This window comes from Bacillus rossius, chromosome 5 (assembly GCF_032445375.1).
Source record: "Bacillus rossius redtenbacheri isolate Brsri chromosome 5, Brsri_v3, whole genome shotgun sequence".
Taxonomy (NCBI): Eukaryota; Metazoa; Arthropoda; class Insecta; order Phasmatodea; family Bacillidae; genus Bacillus; species Bacillus rossius.
Window position 1 is genome coordinate 81,888,164 of NC_086333.1, and position 24,344 is coordinate 81,912,507.

The 24,344-nt window shown below is 36.8% G+C and overlaps 1 protein-coding gene across 1 annotated transcript; it reads left to right on the forward strand.

Annotated features, from left to right (window-relative positions):
* Positions 1-1,504: 1,504 nt before the first annotated feature.
* On the forward strand, positions 1,505-20,262 carry LOC134532121 (protein takeout-like). Its single transcript, XM_063368440.1, has 6 exons — positions 1,505-1,606; positions 10,091-10,183; positions 13,101-13,254; positions 15,048-15,181; positions 15,623-15,775; positions 16,248-20,262. The coding sequence occupies exons 1-6, from the start codon at positions 1,528-1,530 to the stop codon at positions 16,403-16,405; spliced, it is 771 nt and encodes a 256-aa protein (XP_063224510.1). The 5' UTR covers positions 1,505-1,527; the 3' UTR covers positions 16,406-20,262.
* The last annotated feature ends 4,082 nt before the right edge of the window (positions 20,263-24,344 follow it).

The window sequence follows — 24,344 nt, forward strand, 5'->3', positions numbered from 1 at the left end:
ATTGTCCAAAATTATTTATGTCCTCAAATTATAAATACTCCATGCATACTTATATTAATTAATACACATATTTAACAGGGCTTCTCTAGGTCTCGATAAGGTGGAGCCTTGACTTTTGCGTAGTCCCTTATACGGTGGAAAGTCTAAGCTTTACTATAGCATTAATCAATACAATTATTTGTGAGTTTATATGCCACCTTCTTAAAATAAAATAAGTGTTAATATATTTGCAGGGATTCACAAATCAAAAGCAACTTCCAAAAAATTTCAATTCTAATTAAGAAACCTAACTTATAGATGATATTTTTTTCTCCAACATAACCAGGAACTCACGGAGAAAACCAATATAAAACTTTCCAGGACTCAATATTTTTTTTTTTTTGAGAATTTAAGTAAAAAAAAAAAACTATCGAGGTGACACGAATTACCTGAAGTGACAAATTTAAAACGCGTTCAATTTCAACACCACAGAGTCTTAATTTTAAATTTTAAAGAAACTTGTGTTTTTTATTAGGATAGTTCAAGCTTCCGTAATTTTTGGAGACTAAAACGGAAAACTTTCCCTTCTCGAAAATGGGAAATTTTATTCTTTTTGGGGACTTTTGAGATATTTTAGGCTTTTTAAGGCTAGAGGTCACCAAATTGTGGTCGTGCCGTCACAACCCAAAATGGCGGTGAAATCCTTGGCTCCTTGGCCCTGGACATTGGAGCCGTGCCGGCTAATACTCACTACTCACAATTCGTCAGAATAAACCGGAAGTCCAAAAATCTAGGTGTTTTATTTTATTGCATTTACAAAACCGTCAGACTGGTTCGCAGACATTCGCATCGTAATTTATCAAATCTAAGAAAAGTGTGCTAAGTCATCATTCAAACATAAAGTTTTCTTTTTTCGGTTATATTTTTTTGTGTAGTCGTACTAAGCTCTTCATTTCTGTATAAAGTTTCGTACAAATAACGCTCGCAAGCTTCCACGGCCATTGTCTGAAGTAGCTAAGCTTCTGGGTTTTAGCCGTGTCCTTGGCGAATAATTCACCAACGTTTCGGTCGACATTGCAGTCGCCATCATCAGGGTAGCAGTTGCCTACTGAGTAGGTACAGCCCAGAAGCCGAGCTACTTTCGTAGAAAATATTTGTATTTCAAACTCGAGAGTTTTTTCTCGTTTTAATCAGTGAGAGATCAGTACGATATTCCAAAAGCTAGTTAATTAAAAATTAAGGAAAGGCAAGCAAAGAAAATGATTTTGTTTGAATGATTATTGGGGAGTAGTGTTTAGAGAGCAAGTCAGAGTGGCCTCGTTGGAGCGGACAGTCTGCGGACTCGGTGCTCGGTGCTCGGTGCTCGGTGCTCGGTGCTCGGTGTGCTGCACGCACGCGACTCTCGCCCTTACCTCCTCAACAGGGAAAAGCGCCTGGGAGGGGGGAGGGAGGGGGGAATGACGTCACAGCGTCCAGCCCGTGACCTCGGACCGGCGCGACGGTAAATACCGCCGCGGCGAGTCTGCGGCGGCAGTGCAGGGTGCGAGCATGGTGCTGCCTGTGGTGCTGATGGTGCTGGTGGCGCTGGTGGCGCTACTGGCGGCGGCAGAGGCCGCTCTCCCGATGCGTGAGTGCGTCCTGCCTCCCCCCTCCCCTCACCGCGAGTCTAGCCCAGCTACAAACAGCTACAGACGCCACCGCAGAACCAGAGTCGCGTGACCCTTTGCGATGGGGGAAGTTCGACATACTTAGAGAGACCTGAAATATTCGCGGATTCACTGACCTCCATAGTATAGCTTCCATTATCCTCTGCATTTCTCAAGCAAACACGCTTGTCCATCGGCTGCTAACTTGTGAGGCGTTCCCACTGGGTAGCTCGTGATTCGACGCTTCGTTAGTCATTAATAGTCTGCCATTGGCCCATGAGAGCTCCAGTTAAACTGCGAGCCGACAGCAGAACCAGCAGAATTGCTCACGTGTTTGAAGTTTAGCCTATCACGAAATGAATCCGCGAAATTTTCCGGTCTCTAGACATACTCCATTTTCAGTTCACACTGTGTTTCGGAAAAAAAAACAAACAAAATATGAATACACGAGAAAACTCGCAAAGGAAACCAAGCCGAAACCTTCCGATGTCAAATTTTTTTTATTCATAGACAGCGCAGAGTATTCCGTAGTGTTCGCGCGTACGTCTCAGTATTGTCGTCGTCGTGCAGTCCAGGTTATCTGTATTGAATCTTCGTTGGGTTTCTCCGTATGTCACTGTTTTATCCTAGGTTGTTTGTTTGTTTGTGTTTACCGTTATAGTCACAACCGTTTTAGTCCGCTGTGTTCGTCTCTGCTGTGATATTGTTCTGAAGGCATTCCTTCTGCGGAATCCTCTGTGCTGTCAATGCGTTCATCATTTGAACATCTGTTTACTTGGGCTTGGTTTTCTGTGTGTGTCTGTGCGTTTGCGTATCCATCTTTTGTTTGTCCGATCTTCAAAGTTTTCTATACGACATACAGTGTAAACTAGCAATGGCGTATGTCCAACACGATTTTTTTATGTCCAAATTATTTATTAGTACAGTTTTGAAGATTCTCATGTTATAATAACAATTTTATTTACTCCTACAGATTTTGAGCGAATTTTTTTTGTTAAATGTTACAAAATATTTTAACATTTTTATAAATATTCACAGTTGTATAATAAGTTTAACAATAATCTAATATAAATTATAAATTATGTAGCCAGTAATACTGACTTTAAAATGTAAAGTTTCCCTTCTATTTTCCAATTACTTTTTTGTGGTTAGTATTACTTTCAGAACTTGGCAGCTAATCACGCAAAAAATATATTAAGTATATTTTAGGTGGATTTCAAGGCAAGACTACATATTGTAGCCGATTCCATAGTGTGACTTTCGCAAAATATTCTATAGTTTTTTTGTTTCATGGTTCATATACCCCAAATGAATCACGTCAAAAGTTTAATTATATTATTTTATATCTACATAAATATCACTTTTTATGTACGCGAAAATTGCCGTAATTTTGTACAAATCTTTTCCAAACTGTTACATAAAATATAGTAATGGAAAATCTTGGTCGAATTCGTTAATGGGCAAAATTCGACCAAAGGGGTAGATAGGGAAGCTACAACTATCGTAGTATGACAAATATCGCATCCGTTTGAGCGTATCATAACTCTTGTCTAATTATATTTTTGATACGTCCAATTATACCTGCAAGGGTTGGAAGACAAAAAAAATAAATCTTCTGTTCTAGGTATACATTCCAGTCCGTTCAAATTGTTTGTACCTAAATCTTATAATGTTTAACTAAAACCTTTGTCTGAAACACTTTTTTATGAGACGAAATATTTCTGAAAAGGATTGAACAAACTGGTAGAAATTTTTTCATTCAATTCATAGTTTCCGTACCAAGCAAACAATATTTTTCTTATTTACTGTAAATCCTTAAAATATTATGAACAATTTTCTTGTGAAATATTTTTTTTACAAACAACCATTACTGCAAGAGGTGGAAAAATTGATGACGGAAAAAATACATAACTCCCTTAATATTGGCACTGTTAAATCCGTTAAAATTGTTTGTAGAATGTATGAATATTGTCTTAATGAATTTTGTATGAATGAATGTATGTATGCATGAATGAATTTTGTCTGAAACTTTTTGATACGACCAGTCATAACTGCAAGGGGTGGAAAATACAATGGTCATTTGAGATTGCGCTCTACTTGTATCTATGTTCGAGATCTGAGAGCTAGGGTTCGAAGGTCATCCTACTAAAATTATAAACGCGAAAGTTTGTAAGTATGGATGGATGGATATTTGTTACTCTTTCACGTAAAAACTACTTAATGTATTTTAATGAAACTTTACAATAATATAGCCTACACATCAGAATAAAACATAGGCTACAATTTATAAAGATATTGTTTCCCCAAGGGAGTGAAAAAGTGATAATTTCATTTTATAACAGAAATAAATCATAGGTCATAGACATACAAATAGTGAGTGAGTGTCATTTCTCTATGTCTACCACACGATAATACACATAGTAAGGTCTGGCAAATTCATATTTTTCTCCTTGGTGAGACCAGGCCGCTTAGTGGAGCTCGCAGCGGCTGGAAAATAAAGGTGCTAATAACAGTTTTGTTCTTAACTTCGTCAATAGATAGAGTTGCCTTGAATTTTAAACGTACCATCGTTTGATGCGTTTTTCGTGTCTTTATTTTCGTTTTTTTGTGCCGTATGCGTTCCTATACCATTCATCCGATTGCAATGAAATTTTGGTGAGTTGTTATGCGCTTGCACGTGATGGTTTCTGAGGCACTATAACTAGTTTCCTATTGTTGGAGCATGAATCGTTTCAAAAATGTGTTTATTTCATATTATATAGCGGCACTTCGTCTGTTTTTGTTGTATAAGTGCGCACGCATGACTAAATTTATTTCAATATAAAAGAGCGACAGAGATAGAGTAATATATATATATATATATATATATATATATATATATATATAGAGTGAGATAGAGAGATACAGAGAGATAAGTTGAGATAGAGCGAGGTATGGAGAATGAAATGGGTTAGATAAAGAGATATACAGATATATAGAGCTATATAGAGATTTATATATAAAAGAGATAGAGATAGTGGGAGGTATATATGTAGATATAAAGAGATAAATAGAGATAGAGGGAGGTATTTATGTAGATATAAAGAGATAAATAGAGATATAGAGATACATATATATAGATAGAGATAAATATATATTTATAGAGATGGATAGATGATTTGTATATGTGTAACTACTTCAAACATATTACAAAACAAAACGGAATGAGGCATTGCAATGAATGCATGCCGAGCATTAGCTAGATAATGGAATCTTTTCAATATTAGTAATCTCTTATTTTTCATCTTTTTTCTATAGTGCTTTATAGAGTCTAGATTACATACAGACCACCAATTTTTAGATATATACAGGTAAACTAGATAATGCCCGGCATGCGTTGCAATGCCTCAATCAATTTTTTCTGTAATTTTTTAAACGTATACTAAGCATCTCTCTTTATCTCTCTAATTCTCTATCTCTCTATGTATATCTCTATAACTCTCTCTATCTTTCTATTTATATCTCTATCTCTCTATATATCTTTCTAGCGGACCCGACAGACATTGTCCTGCGCAAATGTACTTTTTCTGAGATATGGATATGGCGGTAAGTATTTATACGCTGGACATTTTGTATCTTCTCATTATGCCCTCCTCTTGGGCACGCCACTGTCGTTACCAAAAACCTTTCCCATGGTTACGCAGAAGGCAACAACAATGCAAAATCCCGTTGTCATGGAGGCTAATTATCAACAATGCTTAGTTTTTTTGCTTTTAAAGCGTGTTTTTTTTTAGTTTTTCTTAACTCAGAATCGAGATAAAATATCCAATTGTGAATCTAAACCATCCTCGAATCCCCGTGAACTCACACACAAAATTTCATCAAAATCGCGTACAAACAGACAGACAGTAAAAGTACTGTTTTATTATAGTAAGATAGATAGATTATTCTTACATGTTCGCATCCATGCAGTATATGAAAAATCAGCATGCATAGCCCCACACCTATAACTATATGTTTCTGCTGCCCACGACTTTTTCCGCATGGAATTTTGTATTATCTTGCACCATTTAGAAATTTAAACATTATAACATAACAGTTGATACAGTTGTAGTAGTTTTCTTATGTTCAAAAATGATAATTTTTCTCACCTCTATTTTAGTCTTTGCAATAAAAATATGTTACTACCTAAATTTTGAGTAAATATGTTTCTACTTTCAAATGTAATGACGGGAAGACACTTCATAAAATGTCTTTGTAAACCACATTTACTGTTTTTTCCGTTTTGAGCTAGAATGTAAAGATTGTCTGCATTACTGACCCGCGAGCAAGCTACATACATTTCAGAGAGAGAGAGAGAGAGAGAGTGAGAGAGAAAGACACCTATTGAATGTCTATCTAACTAATTTTTTTTATGAGAGCATATTTTCATTAAATAAATCATGAAATCATTCAACGATAAAAGCTGTTTATTTAATTAAGCGGACGGGTTCGCTCCAAGGAGAAAATTGACGTGGCGAGACCTCGTGGACATAGAGAAATGACACACACTCTCTATTTGTGTGGCTATGAAACATGATTTTTTTCTGCAATTTAAAATGTAATATACAAAAAGGGTATTGAAAATTGAAACAAATATGGCGACACTATAAACTGTCAGGATCTTTATTTTTTTCTTACTCTCTACTTAGTTCCTTACAATAGCAAAACTTAATGGCTTCTAATAATGCGTTGCAATTTTTGCTTTTAAAGCGTGTTTTTTTAGTTTTTCTTAACTCAGAATCGAGATAAAATATACAATTGTGAATCTCACTATTTGTGTGGCTATGAAACATGATTTTTTTCTGCAATTTAAATTGTAATATACAAAAAGGGTATTGAAAATTGAAACAAATATGGCGACACTATAAACTTTCAGGATCTTTATTTTTTTCTTGCTCTCTACTTAGTTCCTTACAATAGCAAAACTTAATGGCTTCTAATAATGCGTTGCAATTTTTGCTTTCAAAGCGTGTTTTTTTTAGTTTTTCTTAACTCAGAATCGAGATAAAATATCCAATTGTGAATCTAAACCATCCTCGAATCCCCGTGAACTCACACACAAAATTTCATCAAAATCGGTCCAGCCGTCTAGGAGGAGTTCAGTGACATACACACGCACACAAGAAATATATATATAAAGATAACTATACACTGGCAGAACAACGTCTGTCGGTATCTGAAAGTAATAAAAATTATTTTGGACCCTTGACATTCAAATTAAGAAGACAATTACTAACTACATCTGATTTCGAAAAAGGTCCCTTTCACCCTGTGTTCAGCCCGGGCAACGCCGGGTACTGCAGCTAGTACACAATAACTGTAGTAGCGTTTAAGCACTCACAGCTAATCGTGAGCAAAGCCATTGTAAAAAAAAATATGGAGAGTGTGAAAGATGCCGAACGTTGCCTTTGGCTGTTGCAGTTTTCTCCCATGAATCCTGCGAGTTTATCAAGGCTGCCCAGAACCAGTTACACTGCTGCAGGACAGTCACTTACAATAACGACCAGCCTCGTTTAGCAAGTGTCGAATCTGTTTCAAGCAGTCCACAACATGAAAATTTTCTCGTTCATTACAAGAAAACAAATTAAGAAAATACGTATTATATGTTCACCAAATATTAATTAATAGGTATCTGTATGTATTATTCTTATGTATTACTAAACTTCTCTGCTCATAAACACATGAAAATATACATTTATTGACGTGACAACGTCTAATAAATCGATGAACGCCGGCTGCACGCACATAAAGTGTCCCGTTACGCTCATTGTTCCATTAAGCTGTGTCCCGTTACGCTCGTTGTTACGTTACGCTGTGTTCCGTTACGCTGTCGGCGAGTGCAGTAATAATAGGTTATGTTACAATTGACTAAAAAATTATGGTGATTCATATAATTGATGACAGACATTTTATTTCATCTTATTTATATGAAAACTAGTTCATAATTATATTTAAACTTTATAGCTAAATGCCAGTTTTTAAAATTAATTACAAGTCATCTACACGTGAACTGTTTCGTCGACTGTTTATAAAGTGAAGTGAAAAGTTAATGTGGTTTTTCATTGCTTATTACAACAACAATTTCGGTAATAAAGGTTACTTATTCTTGCATTTTAAAAATATGATTATTAGTATAATTTCAAGTATTTATTCTTTTATTATTAAAATAAAAATTACTCAATTTTATTCATAAAAGTATGCAATAATTTCATCAATGTTTTGTTATGACGTTGTCACGTTAAACTACCGTCCGTAAACCGACTTTACAGACAACCAATTTTTTTTTCATAGCAGCCAACATTAGCTGTTGGCAAGAGAAACACGTAGTCTTTTTCACACGGTTTGCCATCTGTCTATTGACGGGATTAGATCTCACATTTCTTCGTGCTTCACAAGTGCTCCGATCATAGTGATCTCTGTAGCATTCGTCCTGGTTGTGTCGTTGTTCTTCTTGTTTCCTTCATCTCGCTACTAGTTCAAATATTTTTTTCCCTGTTGGTTTGTTTTCCTTCCACACACTTTATCCCAACTGAAATTTCATCATCATTGCGAAACCTTTCACAAGTTGTAGTGAGAACATAACCAGATAACATAACCAGATAACATAACCAAGTCTAGTTAAAAAAAGTTTTTTTTTTTTTTGCAAAGCAAATATCAAATCAAATATTCAAAATATTTTTGACGTTAAACTGAATTGTAAATATTCTTCGCGACGCACTTGTATTACATGCTTATTCTTTTATAATAAACAGGTATGAATTTAAAAAAATTTTTTTTAACATCTGTACTGTTTGATTAAGAGATTAACTAATTGGGCTCCATATATAATATCATTCCAGATAAATATATATATATAAGTAATACTAATACTATGCCACCGGCTAGAAGCGTGTTGCATGTCCCTTATCTTTCGGAGGTTCGTGTCAGCCCCTTACACATATGCAACCCACCTTCGTCGAGTTCAGTTTGTTATTAGCTGAAGGTATTTTAGGTTAGGTGCAAAGGCATGATTACGTGTAGTGAATGACTGATCATTGAGTTTGTATTCTAAACTACCCGAGTACAGCAACTGCAGCAAAAAAAGAACTCAGACAACCTCCTACTGGCTGAAAGACCAGGGCCTGATTAACCCTTAGGCTAATTAGGCTGCAGCCTAGGGCACGAAGATTGGGGGGGGGGGGGAGGGCGCTGAAATCGCACTATTAATCTAGCATCATTACATCTACCCTACATATTTCAACTATACCGAGACAAAAACACTAAAACTAAATGCGTGAGGTGCTTTGCCTTTAAGTACGGTCAGCTAAAAAAATGTTTGCCACCCTAAGGTTGAATGTCGTGCAGATTAAAGGACAACGTTAGTTTCGCTCGCAGATCGATCTGAAAACTTTTATAGGTAGAGACCAGAAAAATTCGCGATTTCAATGACCTCTAGGATGGACTCCATGATCCTCTATGCACTCGGGAGAATTGCATCTGCTCATTGGCTACTGACTCGTAGCACCTGTTAACTGGGATGCTCGTGATTCGATACTTCTTTTGTTTACATTTTTTCATAGGCCCAAAGTCCTTCAGATATACAGTGGTCTAATCACCGAAGCAGCAAAAATGCAAACATTTTGGATTCTAGCCTATCGTAAAATGAATGCGCAAATTGGCCAGGTCTCTATTTATAGGTAGTATGAACCATGTTAAAATTTTCGCACTAGTAAACAAAGTCAAAGCTAATATACTACACACACGTGGTGGGGGCGCGTCCTCATGATTAGCCTAGGGCGGTCAGAACCCTTGATCAGTCGCTGTGAACGACTGCAATGCAGGATTCAGATGTTCACGTTCGTAGGCCCGTGGTTCGAGTTTTGCTATGAAGATAGTCATTTTGACGGGAAGCCTACGATGTACATTCTGTATTGCACAGACCCGAATACTCACGTTGGCAAGCCTTCTTTTCACAGACGAGAGAGCCAAACCCGAAGTTCCCCGAAGTTCATGCTCGCTTTTTTTTGTTTACATGATTTCACAGTATCTTTAATGTAGCTATCCTAACCAAATCAACCGTACACAATGTTTTAAAGTATTTATAATGTAGCTAACCTAACCTAATTGACCATTAGTTATCATGAATTGTATATTTATTCATTTACAATGAACAAAAAAAAAACTCCGAAGATGCACGATCGGGAGTTTGGCTCTCTCGTCTGTGGAAAGAAGGCTTGCCAACGTGAGTATTCGGGTCTGTGCAATACAGAATGTACATCTTAGGCTTCCCCATTTTGACTTCAAGTATTAACATGGTAATGATTGTTCGCACCAACTCCCTTACGTGTCGCAAGTGTATTTCAATGTATGTGAACGTTTTGGAATCGAATGACAGTCGTTCCTCTCGACAGGCACCCGACATTTTACTTAGACATAACCCACTCTGTGTGTGCGTGTGTTGGTAGCGGAGTACCTGAAGGCGTGCTCCAGGAACGACCCAGGCCTGGACGAGTGCGCGCTGAGGAACGGAGTTGCAGCGATCCCTCATCTGCTCGCAGGTGAGTGGCCGGTCCCAGCCTCCACGAGCCCGCCTGGACCACCGCTCGCAGTAACTGCTTCAGAATAAACCACTTCGAACTCACGTCGGTAAAAAAAATTACTCAAAAAAAATATTCATCCAACTATCATAAAAAAAATTATGTATACGAGTAACGTTCTCCATACAACTTGAGAAAGTTTGCAATGACGATGAGGTATCAATGAAGTGATTGCAACAGTAGTTTGCCATATAAATTTGTTCTCTGGCAAGAAATCATTGTCATTTTATGATCTGACTTATTTATGACTCCAAATTAATTTATTTCAGAATATATATATTATATAACTTTTTATGCAAAAATTAAATTTTATATGATAATTGAAAGATATTTTAATAAAAAAAACTATTAATAAGATTAATTTATCGAATTGCGAAAGTTTGCAATGATGATTAGGTATCAATGAAGTGCTTGCAACAGTATTTTACCATAAAAATCTGTTCTCTGGCAACAACGTATTGTCATTTTATGATCTGACTTATTTATGACTCCAACTAATTTTTTTTCTGTATATATATTTATATATATGATACAATTTTATGCAAAATTTTAATGTCATAAGATAATTGGAAGATTTTTAAATGAAAAAAAAAACTATTAATAAGATTTATCTAATTATCATCAACAAAGGACACGAGTAAATAAAACTTAAGCTAAATATACTCAAAGAACTTAAATGCTATATCTATAGCTACAGCTACAAAATAATTATTAATTTAAGATGAGTAAAAGTGATGCATTACAACTGTGGCAGGTAAAACTGTTATGACATTCACAAATAAAAATCACATAGTTATAATTTTTAAAAATTAAATTTTCCGTGTGGATTAAATGCTTACATTTATATTTACGATTCGTTGCATTATATAGCGACCCTAAACAATGATTCAAAATTTTCAATTTTGGATTGCAGTTAGATTTCAGAGCAGATTATAAATACATTAAAATCAAACATAATAATTTTTGTGTAGATCTACAACTGGTAATTTTGAACATGTTTGATTATTCAGACCTCGTGCATTTATTCCGTCAAACACAAAAAGTTGTGTCTGGCGGGGGTCAGAGCAGGCCCACGTATTTTGAACCTACCTTACCATTAGTATGCTTTCGAAACGTAAGCATTTAATCCGGGCGAAATTTTAATTTTTAAAAATTATAACTACGTGGTTTTGTTTGTGTATGTCATAACAGTTTCGCCTGCCATAGTTGCTTGTATCACTTTTCCTATCTTAAATGAATATATATATATATTGTAACTACAGCTAAATATATATAATAATACTCAAATAACAAGAGTTATATATATAACTTTTGTTATTTGAGTATGATAAGCTTACGTTTTATTTATTCGTGTCCTTTCTTATGTTAATTGGTTAAATATTATTAATAGTTATTTTTTTCATTTAGAAGCTTCCAATTATCTCATGGCAATAAAATGTTGCATATACTTATATAATAAATATAAATATATGTATAAACAGAAAAAAAAATTAGTTCGAGCTATAAATAAGTTAGATCATAAAATGACAATGAGTTTTTGTCAGAGAACGAATTTTGATACTAAAATATTTTTGCAATCACTTCATTGATACCTCATCGTCATTGCGAACTTCTAGAAGTTTTAGTGAGAACGCCGTTAAGTCGGCAACCTGCTGTGAGTGTCGGATTAGCGGGTTGCGTGACCCTTATCTTGTGTAGATTCGTCAGCCCCTTACACATATGCAACCCACCTTCGTCATTTTCACGTTAGACAATCTTCTTGCTGAAAGACTTCAAATCATAAATCAGATGTTTTACGCCCGTTATTAAACTCCGGGCATATTCCGCCAAACCAGGTATAATTTTTTTTTTGCATATATGGTAAGCTTCTGTGTTTACTCACAGGACATACATGTATTCTACTTTTCCAGCCATAGTTTTAATCTAGTTCATGCACCATAGTTTAATTATAGATAGTAAATTTTATCACTCAGCCTAAAAACCTTAGGCGTGCGATATTGTACTCTTACTTGCATGTTTACAAAACAAACAAAAAATTAAAAAATAAAATTAAAATTCGTTCAACTCTGACCATGTTACTTAGCAGTGTGGTGTACCAGTATAGTGTCTTGTTTTTTTGACTAACGCAGAACTACATTAAAATACCTACTGCATCCTACGCGTGTGTCCATATGCAACACAGCGGGTCGTTACCACAACGCCGAAATATCATAACGCCGAATGTCGAAATTGACCACGACGCCGACAGCTAGAAAACTGCTGTGTACCACAACGCCGAAATAACAACATAATGAATTTGTGTGTGTTTCTTAAATGTACCTTAACGCCGAAATACCACAATCAAAACCTAAACTTACCTAACATAACCTAACCTACCGTAATATAACCTAACCTAACTTAACCTAGCCTATCCTAGCCTAGCCTAACCTAACCTAGCCTAACCTAACCTAGTCTAACCTAACCTAGTCTAACCTAACCTAGTCTAACCTAACCTAATCTAACCTAACCTAACCTTTGTGACAGTCCTGCAATGACATTTTTCGGCGTTAGTGTATTTCGACGTTGTTGTAATTCGGCGTTGTGGTACACAGCAGTTTTCTAGCTGTCGGCGTTGTGGTCAATTTGTCATTTCGGCGTTGTGGTATTTTGGCGTTGTGGTGCGTCCCCGACACAGCTGTCTAGTTGCACTTGACGGCTCGACGAACTGCTAAGCCCCCGGGCGTGGGCGGGTATGGTGACCAGCAGGTAAGGTGACCAGCAGGTAAGGTGACCAGCAGATAAGGTGACCAGCAGGTAAGGCGACCAGCAGGTAAGGCGACCAGCAGGTAAGGCGACCAGCAGGTAAGGCGACGGACTGGGAGAATCACGCGTGCTGCAGGGGACCGCGCCTACAGCATCCCGCCTCTGGACCCGCTGAAGATCGCGGAGATACGCATCGAGGGCGCGGACAGCAAGGCGCCGACGGGACTGGACATAGTCTACAAGGACATGACGGCCTCCGGCCTGGACCGCGCCCAGCTCAGGAGCACGCAGTGAGTGTGCGGCACAAGTGCCCTCTTCCCCTGCCAGGACACCCCACGAGGGGAACACGTAGAGTGAGTGCAGCTGGGTGCTCTTACTGGGTTAGAACCGAGGAAATCAAGGCGTGCGTTTTTAGATAGGCTTTTATTAAAATGTGATTAATAAAATTTTATAATAATTTTAGAATTTTTTTTCAAACTTCTAGCATAAATAATACGGATTTCCAAGATGGCGGCCGTAACGAAAAGTGCAACAGTGTTTTTAAAGATTTTTATTAATATTAATTAATATATATATTTATAATTTTTACAATTTTTCCTGATTTTCTAACTTTAAAATTACGGGTTTTCAAGATGACGGACATGATGTCATACTAACTGATGATATATGCTATGGAAAAAGTGGTGGGGGTCAGTCTGCTAGCAGCCACCATGAGGGAAGTATCAGTCGCCATTTTTATTATTATTTTTTGCCCTCACAGGGTTCGAACCGAGGACTCCGAGTTCCATGTCGTAAATGTATGTTTTTTAAAAATATTTTTATTAAAATTTTATTAATTGAATTTTATATGAATTTTAAATCTTTTTCATTAAAATTGGAAAATAAATAAAGATTTTCAAGATGGCGGCCGTAGCAGAAATTTCAACGGTGATGTCATACTCCTAGATGTCTGTGGCTTAGAGCGGCTATCTCTTAGGACTTTTAAGCCGCTTTTAGGAATTTGTGTTCTTTCTAAGGCAAAAGTATTTTCAGATTTTTCGAAATCAAAATTTTTTAATTTTCGAGGAAGAAAAAGGAAAAATTTTTCGTTAAAACGGGTATTTAAGAGTTATTTTTAGTCATTTTTGAGGAATTTTGAGGAATTTTTGAGTCCAAGATGGCCGCCGTAACGTCACAATCCAAGATGGCGGTTCGGCTCCATGCTCCACACCTGAACCCTGTCCCCGGACATACTTTCCTATACTACTCGCAATGGTTCATCCGCATAGCATCTCTCCTCTTGCTCTGGCTCGTCTTCACCGCCGACTGCAGACAAGCTACACCGGCCGTTTATATATTATGCGCCGTCTAATTACAAGGGCGTCAATATCCCGCGTAATTCAATCGCGAACCCACTTCATGCACTTACATTTATGTTTAAAATTTTAGGAACAGAAAAAGTGATTAACATTTTTTTTTTGTTTTCATGAAGCGATTTCCTCCTCTTCAGTATGAACGGTGTAGATTTTTTGTGCTGAACGATATTGTGAAATACAGCCGAATCGCCAATAAACGTATATATTAAACTTGGTAAACTTTATCTCGGTGCTTTTCTGGATCTCAAAGTACTCAGGGCACATGAGCAATCAACAGTTTACCTGTTCAATACGGAATCATAGTACATAAATATTTAAGTTTTAAAAATCAATAATTTTATTTTCAATTTGAAGAATATCTATATTCAAACACCAAATAATTATAATGTTCAATTTTTTTGTAACGTTTAATTTGTAATATAAAGTCATATTTTTATACTCGATAAATATAAATATCAACTAAATTTTTACGTCGGAAGAATACATTAATATCAAAACCAATTGTTGAAATTAAAATAGTCATCGTTACTTGAGTTTATGAAATTAATGAAAGTTGCTGTAAGTATTTAAAATTGTTTTTGATAACGAACGCTCTCTTGTGATTATGAGTTTGCGTCACTTATCAAAGCTGTTTTCACCAGTACTTAGCTGACGGTTAATGAAATGTCCCACAACCCTAAATATTTTGGACCTTATTGACATGAAAACCTGTTTTTTTTTTTTGTCAGCTTCGACCTGAAGAAGAAACAGATGGAGCTATCAATTCTAATTCCTGAGTTGCGGTTGGTGATGCAGTATGAAATGGACGGAAAGTTCCTCTTGCTGCCAATCAAAGGAAAGGGACGGGAGACCATCAACATGAGTGAGTACTGTCCCCTCTGTGCGACATGAACATAGACACTGGTTAAACTAAACCCCCTGAAGTCATAATAAAGCCAAAATTATGGTTGCAGCCATATCGAAAGCATGTCCTAGTAACCAAATGTCTTGAGTAAGTTCAAGTCTGATTCGTAACAAATATTTCCAGTGTTGCCATTTGCCCAGAATGCTAATTATTATTCTCTGTAAACTTCTGCCCCTTCATTAGTTAAATGCAACTGATACTTTCGAACATTCTTCGATCCATTTTTGGTAAATGAGGGCATTCACATTCTCTGCCCATCATAGGCCCAGATACTTTTTATTTATTTTTCTTGGAGTGTCCATTCATCGAACAGTTGGATCACGCGCTAATGACCCATGTTAGTACGCGTGGTGCATTCAGCCGGAGGAAGCGCCCCAAGTGCCGTGTCCGTGTTCGCAGCCGATGTGGACATCACGTACGGGCTGGACTACGATCTGGTCACCAAGCCTGACGGACTGGAGTACATGAAGCCCACGGACAGTCGCCTCAAGTACAAGACGACGCGCATGTACCTCCACCTGGACAACTTGTTCAACGGCGACAAAACTTTAGGTGAAATAATTTCAGGAAAATCACCAGTCCCTGAGCCTTTTCCGTTCGACAATCTTTGGCACTGTGGTCAGGGGTGGAAACCTGCATGGTTCTCAAGGTTGGTCCGCGGGGTCTGAGAGTTGTTCACGTGGGGATAACCGACACAATTCATTTCTGGGTACGGTTTTTGTATGTTGCAAAGTGCCTGCATGCTTGCAATAAGCATAAAACTTTAAAAATGTACAAACAATTCTTCATAAGGCATAGTTTTGACTACAAACCTTTTTTTTTCACAGTCACGCTTTTGCCAAGTGCAAGCAAGTAAGGTGCTTCTTAATTCCAGGTCCCCCCTTCGCATTTGCGCCCATTACTGTAGCTTACTTCTTCCAAATAATTCTGTGTACACCAGCTCTTGGTGCGGAGGGGGCTCAGATATGCCAGCTCTGTGTCCACAATTGTTCACGTCTGCACGGTGGTTCCTCGTGTTTGCCAGGCGAGAACACCAACCGCTTCCTGAACGAGAACTGGGAGGCGGTGGACGCCGAGTTCGGCCAGGTCATCGCCCAGGCCATCGGCGAGGTCATCAAGCAGATCTTCAGCAGCTGCATGGACCTGGTGCCCTACAAGGACCTGTTCCCGGAGAGCCTGTGACCGCCCCGTCGCTCCCTCAGGACTCTCTCCGGACTGAGCTCTCGACAGAACCACTGAGACCGACGCCACTTATTTAGTAACGGAAACATCATTTGTCGCTGAACAACGTTTCAGAATCAATCTCCAACAACAAGCAGTGTTTGTGCGAGTTGGTCTGAGGTTCAGTAGAGGTTCACTCGTATAATATTAAACATCTCGTTCCGGGATTTTCGATGTCTACATTGAGCTCTGGGTTTAACATGGGCAGTAAATCAACCTAGACCATTGCTTACTTGCCACATCATTTCACCAAGAAATTATAGAGTTGTTAAATAACATTATGGATAAAAACATTTTTTGCATAGAAATTTATTTCTACATTGTGCACTTCGGTTAGTTTAGACAAAACAAATTAGCCAATTAAAACTGTTACACTTAAATTAGTTATGTACAATAAATATATATTTTTCATTACTTAAGTTTCATTTCTACAGAACTAAGTCAGGCATGATAATGTTGTCCTCCAATTGAGTATTGGATCATGAATCGCCAGATCAGTGAAAGTTATTTCACTTAAGTGCAGTTATCGATATCCTTCGCTCCTTCTTTTTGCTTCTTTTTAGGTGTTATCTCTTGATGTCTATTCTACCTGCACACACACACACCTTTGCGCAATTTTTAAATATTCTTTTACTAAAATTCCTCTTTTTCTGTAAACCCACATTATTCTGTCTTTCTTATTTCTGTAGGGATCAGATTTCACTAACAAGTAACCCATCCACGTATTTCCACAGCCATATGTTGCTTTTATAAGCTGGAGAGTGACACTGTGGCAAAACTTTACGTTGCTTGGTGTCTTTTCTTGAAATGCTTCAGTTTTATTAAATTCTGAGGAGCCTTTGATGCCATTTCAAACGACAGTCAGTTTTTTAAATTAACAATCACTGTGCTAAGAGTGTATTCACCATGCCATATTGATTCATTTGTTGCCATCCCTGCGTTCTTCTTCCTCTTCAGACCATGGGCGAAGATATGCAGGATATTCCGGGTGGTGAGAGAGCAAAGGGGGATAACGTTTTTCATTCCCATTTCACAGCTACGATTCCCCGAGACCAAACGAGGGGCTTTTTGATTCCAGGGGGGGTTCTGGTCCCCCTGATAAACCCCCTCCCCCTGGGCTCAACGCCTATGCTGTTCACTGTTCTTTGTTACAGTTCCATGGTAGCAGTTATAGGCTCATGCGCTTTATGCTGTATAATAATGAGTAGTTTAGTTTTTTACAAAAACAGTTACAAAGTACCACCAACCCAGGTGAATGTTATTTTGTCCACACAACAGCCTTGGAGGATTGCGATATCTTTCTTTCTCCTCTGAGGCCTTACGTTAAAGATATTCTCGTCTTTTGTGTACACAAACAGATTATTTGATAGCTTGTAAAGAAATTTGTTTTGGGTTATATATATTACTTAAAACTACTCTAGATATAATCCTTTTTCAAGGTTTGCAAGAGTAGTATATTTTAATTGTAGTACACAAATTACAATAGACACACACAAGATAATATAAACTATATAATATAATACACAAACAGTACACAAACAGTACACAAACATGTACACAAACAGTGTGAAAGCTCCGCCTTACGCGCCAGGAGAACAGGGTTGTGTGGCTTGATGCTGAGAGACCAGCTGCTGTATCTCTCGCGTCGCCACACAAGACAACCTCCGCCTTCTCGAACAGTAGTTATTCACTGAGTGCAGGTCAGATGTTCGCTCTCGCGTGGTTCTGCCATGCGCGATTTCAGGGTATTGCTCAAATATTACCATAGGAAGAAAAGTATACGATCAATTCCAAACATTTTTACTAAATAAACAGACACAATAAATTTTTCAGGTGCATAAAAGATTTATATCACATCAAAACAGTTTAAGAAAAATTGGAGATACGTAGTTATTTTTAATTTTTAGTATAGATGAAGTATCTGATTTCCAAACTTTTGTTCCAGAGTATTCGAGTACATATTTTACCTTGATGAACTCCCACTTTCTTCCTTTTCATTTCATGAGGTGGACAATTTAAAAAAAATTAGTGAACTCCTGCCTTTTTCATTTTAACTAATTTTATACTATAGTTTAGACTAACACTTTCATTTGCTATGTTAAAACATATGCTTAGAGTAATTAAATAATTTTACCTTATTACAAACATCTCCTAATTTTGTTTAGGATATTTGATTCAAACACATCTATATTTAAAAATAAAGGGAACATACGTATTATTTGGTACTTATCTTGCTTATAATTACTTAAATAAAGTCCCCCTTTTTTTACTCATCTCCTCTTTTCCCAAACGGATGCCCACGTGATAATCCAGAACTAAGTAAATATGGCAATATCCGTTAGCAAAAATCTCACCCCGTGCCCTTCTTTTTACCGCAGATATTAATTCCAAAATAATAATAATTTACTTATATTTATATTTATCTCGCCAATACTGATTTAATAGATTTCTTAACTTTGTATTATTTTTAAAAAATACTAACCCCTGTTAAAACTTAATCAGCGGCATAAAAGCGTATGAGCCATAACTTAATTGAAACGTCAAGGATTAATGGAACGGGAGGATGATATTAGTGTATGTAAATGAGGAACGAATCTCTGCCGTGTCCGGAGAAAACGCACATGGTACTTCTCTACTGCAGAATTTCACGTAGCAAGACTCCAAGCAACGATGTCAGTGGTCGTTACGTCACCTCATCATGCTTACCAATATATTTTTTTTACAAACGAAGCATGTTTGCGGGTTGCTTACCGGAATTTTAACATAATGGAGGATATCATAACGTTGTAAAATAAATATTGAAAATATCCAGTATTCTCAATATTATTACTACTGGTCGTACCCAAATACATTACACATGATGACCTACCACGATTAGCTCATTAAATGTACTTTATCCCTAATATTCCGTCATGTATTACGCAAAATACTTTCACTTGCCTAACTGAGTTGTCAATTGTATTTTTGCTATGGAACACGATGAGGCCATAGAATCTGATCTATCCTTAATTGACGAACACATTAAACCGCGAAATGATTCCTCACAGCTATATCGATTGCGTTACATGACAATGGAATGCGACAAGCATGGCGAACTGGTCTATGTTCAGCCTGTCTGTATCTGATGTGAATCGAGGAAAGCGTCCATGCGGTCTACTGTTGGCACTCGTACCTTCAACACAGCCACGACGTCACGACGTGGGAGACTCCGGTGCGGCCGCTCGTCCAGACGCAAAGGAACGACGTCGAAAGGAGCGGAGCGCTCAGAAGAAGAAGAGAAGAGAGTCATAAAGAATAAGAGAGGCGGAAAGAAGAAGAGAGGCAGAAAGAAGAAGAGAGGCGGTAAGAAGAAGAGAATCATAAAGAAGACGAGAGGCGGAAAGAAGAAGAGAGTCATAAAGAAGAAGGGAGTCATTAAGAAGAAGAGAGTCATAAAGAATAAGAGAGGCATAAAGAAGAAGAGAGGCATAAAGAAGAAGAGAGGCAGAAAGAAGAAGAGAGGCTGTAAGAAGAAGATAATCATAAAGTAGATGAGAGGCGGAAGGAAGAAGAGAGTCATAAAGAAGAAGAGGCAGAAAGAAAAATAGAGGCATAAAGAAGAAGAGAGTCATAAAGAAGAAGAGGCAGTAACAAGAAGAGAGGTAGAAAGAAGAAGAGAGGCAGAAAGAAGATGAGAAGCGACAACTCGACCGGCGCCTGATGCAGCATGCACTGCTCTACGTGAGACAGCAGATCGTCTACAACACACTCGGCGAATGTATTCAACCCAATTATTCAATATTATGGTTTCCTTATGTATTAAATATCTGAATTTAAAAGTTTTGACTCTTTATTCATATTCGTTTCATGAAACCTTAGCTATTAAGTTTGACCTCACGTGTACTTTTCTACGAACATCACAAAACTATCTGTTTTTTCTACGTATTATTGGTCATTCGGATAGTTACTTCAGTTATATTAATACATTGTAGTATTTATGCCCGCTGCGATGTAGTACAATATTCATTCAATGAGCAAATAACCTTGATCACTACACTTCGTAACACGATTGTAGGGGTAACGTGACATGCTATATAAAGAATGACAGGAGCTTCAGCTACGTGAAGTTGGTGGGAAATTATTGTATCATTTGTACATCATGATTTGCATATCAATTAAGTTTTGGGTATGATTTCTGTCTTATTATAGTCATAAGATGACGGATAAAATTAAAGTATACATATTTTAAACATTGATTTATTACATCACATGCAGTGTTAATGTTCATTTAGCCAAAGTAGACTCGATGCACAGAACCATTAAATCCAATAGTTTGTACCAGTCAATCACTATTAATTACAAGACATTCTATTAAATTATGTGCTATGCTCAAACAGAACCATTTTTTTACTATTAATTGTTATAAAACATTTGTTAGTAAAAATGGTTGAATATAAGATGGCGTCTTTCAGTTACGTCTCCTTGAAAGTAAGAATTGAATATTATCAGATGGTGGTCTCAATGTTATACGACAAGAAATTGTATTTCAAAAATTATTCTTCCAAATGTTCCTTTTAAAATGCAAATTTGTTGATAAATTTTAAATATATTTCCCTTGCGTTATAAAGTTGTGTCTAGAGCTTTGGTACTCGTGGCGTATACATGTCAACAGAGCATACAAAACAAGTACAAAACTAATGGCAGAAATCCTGCGTTAGAAAGAGGCAGTAAGCGCTCATTAAAAAAAAGCACACTGTGAACTAAGGATGAAACACGCTATAGAAAACCGCATTTTAAAAACTTAAAATGTTTTGAATTTTAGGTAATAATGAACGTTCAAAAGATTTGGTAAAAATAACAACATACCTATTGAGTTCATTTGGTATGTTTTGCGGAAAAAGGTTTGAAACTGCGGTTTGAGCTGGCAGATTGTAGCTCACTGCTTATTCTTGTAAGACTTCAGCCATTCCAAGCTCACATAACACTTGGGAGCTCACTAGGGTAAGTTAGAAGCAACGAGTAGGCAGAGGTATATTAAATTTAAATATACGTATGTTCATAAAGGAATGTCCCGAATATAAATTTTAATAGCATAAACTGTAAGCGTTTTATAGTGCTGCTTCAAGGTCGCAATTAAAGAGTAGCTCAAACAGTTTTTAGATAAGCGCATTCGCTTGCAGCTTGCAGCGCCACCTACAGAGTTTTGAGTTCTGCAATTTGCTAAGAGTGAATCTGTAATTTCAGCTCATCGTGCTTTTCGTTTAATGTTTTAAGTGTTGAAGTCCCTGATCGTTGGTCAGGTCGTATTGGTTGAGATGACAGAGCTCTTTTTCTCTGGCCTCCACGTTAACGTGACACAACACCATGCGATTTTTCCCTTTGGGGCTTTATAAAAGATCGTGTCTACGTTACGCCGCTACCTAATGATTTTCCCGAGTCGAGACACAGAATTGAAGAGGTTACTGCTTCCATTACTCCGGACTTGTTAACCAACGTGTGGGAAGAATTATTGGAGTTTAGGTTGGATGTGTGCCGCGTAACTAAAGGTGCCCATATTTGTAACATTTTAAAGAAAAACCTGGGTAGTTTATCTTCAATTTGATGTATTTGTTGTTGTATATAGCCTAAATAAAGTACTATAATATACCATTGAAACTAGGATATTCTTTTATGGACACACTACTGAAAACGATTAAAACATTTTTAAAATCTGGTTTGGTTCATATGCAAATAATTATGCGAAAAATAAAAAGCAATATAAAATTATTATTTTTTACTTTCAACTATCAATTTAATTAATATTGACGTCGATTTTTTTTCTTCAGTTGCAACCTCATGTTTTCTTCAGACTCATGTTCAAACCAAAACTATGAGGTTATTCACTCATGGATCAAACTTTTGGAAGTGAACTTGTTTCAGGTAAAATAAATAACTTTTAGAGTTTGACATCATCAAATGTTTTCTTCGATAAAACCCGACACGAGTATTACAATGCATATGGGAAGATTTAAAATTAGCCTACGTTAAATAAATTATTCAAATTCCCCCTTGCAAATTAGGTACAACAGTATGAACTGCAGTAAAAATTGTACTTTTAAGTAATGTTTTGTTCATAAGTAAGTTTCAACAGAAACTATGCTTATGTGCAAAAAAAAGTAATGGTGTTAAATATTTCTTTAGTTTTAATACAAGGACGATATCCTAATTCGGGATGTGTATTTTTGAGGTAAGTACTTTACAGTGAACTTTATTATTATTAAATACTCATATTAATACGATAATATGATTTATTGTTTGCAATGATGTGCCAGAGGAATTTCGGCAAGCCTGTTGACGGAATAACGGGCACAAAAAGCAGAGGGACCGAAGCACGTGGTAAATTCATGTTAAAATTGTCCTCGTCGCATTTCCCATCGCTCGGAGCAAGTCAGCAAGTCCTCGGATGAATGAGCGATAACTATTGTGGAGCAAGTTACGAGCAGTAGAAGCTGCTCAAGTATGCACTACGCGTATTGATCTGTCAGGGGCTTGAAGGAGATCCGCCCGGCCCGGGAAAACTGTGTGTGTGACGTAGTGATGATAGTCCTCGGGACACATACTCGACCATCCAGCCTCTCAAGTTGGTACACCTGGCGCCCGTATAGCTGCGGTCCGGACTGTGCCTGCTTCCACATTTCTCACCTTAAATTTACTGGTTGCAAATTATCCAGAGATCTTCGTAAATGTACGGGAATCTTCGTTAAACTACGGATGCCATGTTAACTTACTTTTAACACGAATCCACATGAATAATCTTGGTATAGCAGCAAACAATTCAAAAACCTTTTTAAGAATCCTACAAAACCCTCTTATTTCTTCTAGGTGTGTTATTATTCTATAAACAGGACTCGGAAGTTGAAATACTGTGTAATTTGGGCAAAATCCAGTTATCTTAAATCACAAAGAAGTCTTCGTTTATTTGGAGGTAAGTCATCCGACAAAAAGTACGTAACTATCTATTGTAATTTATAACAGTGTTCACGTAAGCAATACTGGTAACATGTTGTTCTTGGACGATGCATTTCTTTGGAACCTTCCTTTAATTCATACTTCGCTGGAAATCATGTTTTTGGTTAGTCTTCTTTAATACCACAATGCTTCCCACATGGTAGTTATCGGAGCAGCTTCCTCCATCATGATCAGGGATTACAAAGCGAGATATCTCGGCCATTCTGGTGACAAAATTTGTGCTTCTTTCACCCCGGAGCACGTAAAGTATTTTTCTGAAATTGCTGCTATCATTATAGAATTTTGTCAAATCATGTACATTGTTTATTTCCATTTCTTGACTAAAATTGACCTCAGTTCGTTTATTTTGCCTGAACAAGCATACCTAGTTTTATAACTCGTATATTTGATATCAGAACTATAAATTTAATGTTAATTTTTCATAAACAGGTTATATCATATAAAATATATACTAGAGGGATTCACCTTAGCTGGGCACAGTAAAATTAATTATTTAAGAAGTGTCCGTGGTAGCTTCTAGGTAGCTCAGAATTTTGTCTGTTTCTGCCGTTTCAAGCAAACTATAATAATTGGTATGCTCTGTGCAGTGCCACTTTGATTATCCACGAAATAAACAATCTTTTCTGTAATAAACTGGTAATACTTATCATATAATATAGTATAATCGCTTTTGTGAATATCAGGAGACTTACTAAGAGTATTGGAAGCTAAAAGAAATAGTACGGTAGTGAAACTATTCTGGAATACACTTTGAACTCTTTAAAAATAATTGTTATTTCTTAGCTGACAAAGTTTTTATTAGAAAAATTGTGGCTTCAATTATATTTAATAATTTCTTTGTTCTATTTAATATTGCTAACACTGGTCTAATTGGCCTCATTTTTCAACCTAATGTTGCATTTGCATTATTAAT